Source organism: Beta vulgaris, chromosome 2 (genome assembly GCF_026745355.1).
Source record: "Beta vulgaris subsp. vulgaris cultivar EL10 chromosome 2, EL10.2, whole genome shotgun sequence".
Classification (NCBI taxonomy): Eukaryota; Viridiplantae; Streptophyta; class Magnoliopsida; order Caryophyllales; family Amaranthaceae; genus Beta; species Beta vulgaris.
This window is the reverse complement of record NC_079203.1, coordinates 39,585,372-39,593,305: the sequence shown is the minus strand read 5'-3', so window position 1 is coordinate 39,593,305 and position 7,934 is coordinate 39,585,372. Positions and strand designations below refer to the sequence as shown.

General features: G+C 36.9%; 1 protein-coding gene across 1 annotated transcript; it reads right to left on the bottom strand.

Annotated features, from left to right (window-relative positions):
• Positions 1-6,891: 6,891 nt before the first annotated feature.
• On the bottom strand, positions 6,892-7,734 carry LOC104886678 (flowering-promoting factor 1-like protein 2). Its single transcript, XM_010671148.4, has one exon. The coding sequence runs from the start codon at positions 7,590-7,592 to the stop codon at positions 7,254-7,256; it is 339 nt and encodes a 112-aa protein (XP_010669450.1). The 5' UTR covers positions 7,593-7,734; the 3' UTR covers positions 6,892-7,253.
• Between the last annotated feature and the right edge of the window lie 200 nt (positions 7,735-7,934).

Sequence of the window (7,934 nt, the reverse complement as noted above, 5' to 3'; positions counted from 1 at the left end):
TTTAGGTATTTTACTATGTGGAAGAAAGCTTCATAATTTGAAGAATTAGTGAGGCAAGCATGGAACACTCCTGTCCAAGGTTCCAAGATGTTCAAGGTTCCAAGATGTTCATTGTTATACGGAAATTGAAGCAAGTTAAGATAAGACTGAAGGAGATGAATAAAATTGGGTTTCATGATTTGCAAGCAGGGGAAATCAAAGCCAAACAAGCCATGATTCATGCTCAACAACAGATGCATCTAACCCCAACTGACAGAGATCTAACAGATGCAGAATTAGAAGCAGTGAAGCTGAGAGAAACATAATACATATGTCTCCTTTTTAAAGCAAAAAGCAAAACTAGACTGGTTGATTGATGATGATGAGTATACAAGAGTATTTCATCAAAGCAAGGAAGATGAAGAATCAGATATACAGCATCAAGGATGAAGAAGGAAGATGGCATGATAAGGCATATTCAGCAGCAAATGCATTTCTACCTTATTACAAGAAGTTATTGGGATCTAATGTGGATCATAGAATTGAAGCAATGGCACATATTGTTCAAGCTGGCCCATTAGTGTCTGATGATCATAGAGCAATACTGAATGCCCCATACACAGCTGATGAAGTTAAAAGTGCACTATTTTTCATCCAAGGAGCAAGGCTCCTGGACCTGATGGAGTTGGCTCATTCTTCTATAAGGATGCCTGACATATAATAGGAGATGATGTTGTGGTTGCTGTCCTACACACATTACAGAGTGGAGTCTTACGTAAGGAATTAAATAATACATCTATTACTTTAATTCCTAAGATTAGATGTCCTATTAACGTCATTGAGTTCAGGCCCATATCATGCTGCAATACACTTTATAAGTGTATTACAAAGGTAATTTGTAGTAGATTGAGGCAGGTATTACCTGATAGTATTGTGGAAAATCAAGGTGGATTTGTACATGGGAGATTCATTGTGCACAACATCATGGTGATACAGGATATAATGAAACATTATGGGAGAAAGAAAGTGAGTCCTAGCTGCTTGATGAAGATAGATTTGCAAAAGGCCTATGATACTGTAAATTGGGAATTCTTGAATGAAATGCTCATACAACTTGGCTTCCCAGAACATTTTGTTAAGATGGTGATGAATTGTATTTCTACACCTATTTTCTCCCTGTTGATTAATGGACACATGGAGGGGTATTTTCAGTCTTCTAGAGGTTTGAGACAAGGAGATCCTATGTCTCCTCTCCTTTTTGTGATCTGCATGGAATATCTTTCTATTCCAGGATACTATGAAAAATGAGTGAGTTATAGCAATTCCACTTTCATCCTAGATGTATAGAGATACAATTAACACATATGTATTTTACAGACGCCTCATCACATGGTGCAAAGGAGAGTATACATCAATTTATTTGATGTTAAGGGCTTTCAAACTGTTCTCACAATCCTTAGAATTATAGGCCAATGTAGATAAATCAGCAGTGTACACATGTGGAATGAATGAAGCAGAAATTCATCATAGAGTAATGGATGCCTCAGGGTTCACAAGAAGCAAAATGCCATTCAGGTACTTGGGAGTTCCCATTTGCTCTAAAACGATCACTGCAGCTCAATGTGAAAATATTATAAAGAAAATGACTGCTAGAATCAGATTGTGGAGCACAAGAAATCTGTCATATGGAGTTAGAACACAGTTGATTAATGCAGTACTTTTAAGCTTGCATAGATATGGGCCCATGTGTTTATCCTTCCCAAAAGTGTGCTAGTTGAAGTGACAAAGGTTTGTAGAGCCTTTTTATGGAGTAGTCAAGCTACTTCTCATAAGGTAGAAGCTGTAGCCTGGGATGATACTTGTTAGAGCAAATCATGTGGAGGGTTAGGATTCAGGGAAGTGGTAGTTTGGAACATTGCTTGTCTTAGTAAGTATGTATGAGCTATTGCAAGCAAGAAAGATAACGTTTGGATAAGGTGGCTGAATGCATTGTATATTAAAGAGAGTAATTGGTAAGAATATACTTCTAATTCAGGAGCTAGTTGGTATTGGAGAAGTGTCTGCAGAGTTAAAGAGCAATTGAAGGCTTTTTACATAAAAAGGGAACTTGGTGAGATATCTTAACCTTCTTAACAGGAGGTATATCATAAGATTAGAGGGGGCAGAAATGAAGTACCATGGTCCAAAGCTATATGGAATAGACTGTCTATTACTAAGCATAGATTTATAGCCTGGTTGGCTATACAGGGAAGGCTACGAACAACAGCAAGATTAGCTAGCTTTGGAATCCGCAATTCAGATCAATGCTTAGTATGTGCAAGTGCAGTGGAGACTGATAGCCACTTATTCTTTCAATGCAAGTTTAGTGAAGAATGCTTGAAAGGTGTAAAGATATGGTTAAACATTCAAACAACTGGTGTAAAGATAGCCATCTTTCAAGCATTGGAGACACATAGCCACTTGTTCTTTCAATGCAAGTTTAGTGAGGAATGCTTGAAAGGTGTAAAGATATGGTTGAACATTCAAGCTAGAACAAATTCACTATAAAGACTTCTTAACTGGTTGAAGAATAGAAGAAATTCAAAATCCAGAAAAGAAGTGATATATCTGGAATTGCAGCACTGGTGTATCAGGTGTGGCACGGAAGAAACAAAGTGTATTGGACTCGATGTAGTCCAAGTATAGACTGGAGTCTAAAGCAGATCAAGTATCTTGTTAGAGCCAGAATTGGAGCTATATTGTTCAAGAAAATTAGTAGAGCACATTTAATTGGTTCTTACAATTGTAGTAGGGAGTAGAATCCTGTAAACTTGAAATAGTGATATCTTGACTTGTTAAGGGTCCAATCTAGTTGGTTCATTACTTGGTTTAGATTGGTGTATTAATCATTTGAATCAATGAAAATTTTACTTGAATATATATATATATATATATATATATATATATATAATATATATATATTATATATATATATATATATATATATATATATATAATGTGTTTTTCCCTAAAACTCTATTCTAGATTGTGCATGTAGTTCTATATCAAACTATGATTTTCAACCAGAAGACTGGGCATTATCAAATATGATACTCCATCTGTCCCAAAATATAAATCTTGTTTCTTTTTAGACAGTCTTCAATATGTATTTTCTTTTTGAGAATTTCAATATGTATCTTTGACCATCAATATCTTTAGTTATGTATTAGTAATAATTATATAAAGTTGATATTATAAAACTACACATTGAGGCGAATCTAACAATATCCTACATGAGTTTTTTTTTTTGTATATATCAAGGATAATATTTGTTTAAAATTTTTATAGTTTGACTATAAAAAGTGAAACAAGAACTATATTTTCAAACGGAGCTAACATTGTGTAAGTGACACATACTACTGCAAACCTGCTTATATGTTCATTGCCAACCTATATATATTATGTTTTAAAAAATGTATAATTAGGAAGAAGTTCCTACTTAATTCAATTGTATTCGCTTTAGCATATTATAATTCAGATCAGATAATTTAATCTTATTTTTAAAGAAAAAATTATTTTAAATAAGTCAACCTTTATGCAGTCTTCCCATTTTAAGTAGTTTACCTTTTGATTATCCCTGATTGGGTTAGGTTTGTAGGGCTGTTTTCTTCTATTGAGTTTTAACTTGTTGTTTGTGACCTGTTTAGTAGCTAACATGTGTTAAGTGTTTATGTGTCGTCATATGATTGACTTGCTGTTTTTTTTTGTTTTTCTTTTTTTTTTTTCTTTGTATTCCCCTCCTCATCCTCTCATCTTTCTCTTCCTCCTCCCTTAAGACCACCCCTCTCCTGCCCCCTACATCCCCAATAGCAGCACACCCCACCCCTCTTACCCATACCCCCGCAGCCCCACCCTTCCCCTGCATTATCCCCACCAGCAGCATTCCCCCACCCCACTCCACCCCTCCCCTGCCCTTGTTGTGTTTCTATCAATAGCACTCCACCCCCATCCCTCCTCTGCCCCTCTTGTGTTTCCTCCAGCAGCACCACCACCCTTCCCCTCCTCTGCTAGTTGCATACCCCCTGCAACCCCTACCACAACCCACGCAAACCCAAAAGGCTTCCACCCCCTCCCCACTACCACCCCACCCCTCGCCTCCCTCGCCCATTCCCCTATCAGATCACCCCTTTCGTCCCAGCCCAAAGCCCCATCGCGCAACAATCCCACTGAAACCCACCATCATTAGGTTCGTAGGGGGTGGGGGAGGTCGCAGGAACCCATCACTAACGTCGCTTCCGAAAGGTGACAGAGAGAGAAAGGGGAGAAATTGGAGAGAGATGGGGGCAGGGGAGGTGTTCGCAAAGGGTGGGGGAGGTCGCAGAAAGAGGGGGTGTGGGATGGGTGTTTGCAGGGGTAGGGCGAGGAAGGGGGTGTTTACAGGGGCGGGGAGAGGGTGGGGAAGGGGTGTTTGCAGGGGTGGGTGGGTTTTCAGTTTTGGGTGGTTAAAGAGTGAGTCAATGAGTTTGTTTGAATTCAAACTTTTTCATTTATCAATTTATCAGGTTATCGGTCATTTAGCCTAATTAAAGTTAATGGTGCTACAAAGTTGACTTGACCTAAAATAATCAAAAGTTACACTAAATTGGAAGACGATGCAAAGATCGACCTATTTAAAACAATTTTTCCATTTTTAAAAGCATTATCAACTGAGCTAACTACTTTCCCATACTATTTATAATAGCTATATGTGTAGCTTATTTCTGCTAACAACGAGTAAATAACGTCAGATGATCATGTATATAAATAATAAATTATAAATAATGGATGAATCTTACCTCAGCTAGCGGCTGCTACTATGTTTGGGGAACATTAATTAAGAGATCTAGGGCACGTAAAGCAAAAACAAAAGAATTCAAACGTAGCTCTGATCTCCAGCATGAGCAGTTGAGCACGGAATGTAATCGATGTCATACACGCAACTACAAGGTTAAGTAAGGGATGCATTAAATTACACCACATCATAATGGCATCTAAGAAACAAGGTTGTAACCGTGACTACGAAGCACGAAAATCCTTGGAGATATAAAGTTTTTCGTTTCAAAACCCTAGTGGCTTTTGTACAATGATTGGGACTTTAGGTTTCCTTACTTTTCGAAACGTTTTCATTTTTAGTAACACCCCAACCATTTCCGTGCTACACAGGTAATAACTTGTAAGAGCGTCGTAAAAGAAAAAGACTCGATCTAAAAACTGTTTGTTAACAAACACCGAAAAAGGAGAACCTATAGCTAGGTAATTACACTTTCATGGCCCCATCCCATTTCCTTTATCTTGTTTGCTGGCAATACCAACCATGAAATGCGTGTCAGTGACTCAGTGTGTCCTTGCTGTAAATCAAATTATATCTAACCATTTTAGAGAAAACTTAACTAGGTCCCTCACCCTCTCTGCATACTTTACTTCTTGTCACTTATCAAGCAATCTAACTGACTGCAATGGTCAGACACACAATTACAGATCGAAGACCTCAAACTCTCTAGTTACTAACTAAAGAAGGTAAACATACATACACTGATACACATGATTTCTACACAAGAGGATTGTTAAAAAGGATTTAATTGGATTCGGCTTCTTTCTTCCGTGGAGCAACTGCTTCGCTGAACACACGACTTTCACGTAGTTCATGGCATTCTTTGGAGAATCAAATATTAGCTTCCAAATAAATATCTAAATGGCATCTAAGTAAATGTACTGTATAATCTTTGAAAAGCTCCATCTGTACTTCTGTAGTTCGTTATAGACTAGAATTGACCTTTCTGTATGTTTGGTATACTATTTTTTAATGAATAATCATTGAACATAATTTATTAACCTCAAAACCCAAAGCTCAATACTAGCCTGCAACTTTATCAATAAGTAGAGGAGATAAATTAAGACTGCAACTTTATCTAGTATAAATTTATGAGTGTTGGTGCAAAATCAGTTGGTTGACTTTGCAAACAATTCAATGCACACCCAACAGTTAGATACTAAGAGCCACGGGAGTCTTAGTTCCTGGGGGTTACCGGTTTTAATTAGTTAAAACCTTGCTAACGTACTTTGTTGTAGTTTAAGTCAATTAGACTACAACGCCTAATAAATTCAGGTGATAGATATTGAATAGAACAATAACGCAATAATTAATCTACTAACTAAAGCTGAATATTTCCACTCATATCACAAACTTCTAGGAAGATTCTCTATAACACACATGAAGATAAACCAGACTGGACAATTAAAGGAAAAACACGAAGATGAATAACTCCGTGAGTCCCGGCTAAAACTGGAGATGAACAAACTCGTCACTTAGTACATGCTCTAAATCTAGGCTAGGAACTAAACTATAATCTCGGAAGGGGATTGGCTAATCTAGGTTAAAGCTACGCTAGAAAGAAAGTAAATTGCACGTTGTTGTGTGTTGTGTTTGTTGTCTTTCAATTGATCCTTCTTCTCGTATTTATACTTCATCACTACGCATAACTTCTTTGTCTCTTTGGAGGGAAATGATTTGAATTATAAGATTCAAGTCATAACTGCTTTCTTCTGACGCTAAAGTGGTCACGTCCCACTACCCACGTAATCTTGCATACTCCATCATCAGATTTACAGTTACCCACGTTTTTATCCACGTTTTTATGCTGTTTGGCTTCTATCTCATAAACATTATTCTTGACCTCCATAGACTTTCTTTTATGGGATTTTGGTGATTGACTTTCATTGACTCTTTATTATGGGCTTCTTAGTATGATTGGGCCTCCATATTAATGTAAACATTAAACTCTTTGGAGTTTAATACAATATATCGTAATAGATGCTAGCTAGCATAGAAAAATGGTAGTAACAATTTGAAAAGCATATCTACAAGAAGAAAAAGATTTCATACCCAGAAGGATCTTATATCCGATAAACACAAATATATTAAATATTTTTTGTATATGAATACAATACGATATGGTCTTACCTTACCTCAAAAAATTTCGATGTGCATACACATAATCAAGGATGTGAGCTTTACCTCCACATCACTTTTAGCTTTGGATACGAAATATTAGATTACATGAAACCAACTCCGTTAGTACTGCTGCATATAGAAACCTTAACTTAACTAAGACTCCCTTGACAGAAAAGGAAATAAAAGAAGCATGAAATTAAACGAGCCACACAAATATACTTACAAGCAAGCATAAACCCTAGCTAATAGATGTAAATATATAAGTAGGTAGTTTTGACTTGGTATTATATCATGTAGATAGGATCTACATGTCACGGACCTGGAAGACATTAGGGTTCTTAACAACAATGTCATACATGTAGACCGAGCTAAACTTGGAGAATTCCCTAGGAAGTGAAATTAAATCAATTGATGATCTCTTGTGGAATTGGTAAAGATCAGGATCACCACTGAAATAATGTTCCCACCCTAAATCTTTAAGAATTTCTTCAAGTATTTGGTATGATGAAACCACCTTTCCAGTAGGAAGGTGCACAAGCACTTTCTTCCTTGTTCTGGCTTGATCACTTCCACCGTGCTCGGCTTGAGGATTCTCCACTAAACGAATCACACCATTATTTTTGAACACCCAAACTCCTGACATTAATTTGTTTATAATTTGATTTTTTCTTGATTACTTGATTGAGAACTAGAGGATGCTTGATTTATTTTGTATTTGAAACTTGGAAAGTTATATAGCAAAGGATTAGAGGTTGATGGTTAAGTGAATGTGGTATATGGAAGGAGGCTGTATGTATATATAGGGGAGGGGGGAAGCAGAGGGGATGGAGTGGAAGATAAAACAAGGGGAAAATTCTCTTTTATTAATAGGGAATGACATAAGCATCTAGTTATATATTTTTTTAAATTAGGAAAGATAATTGGTCCGAAGACCAATCCTGTTAGGCTACTAGCCTGCAGGGTACACCAACTCAGAGGCTGGGTA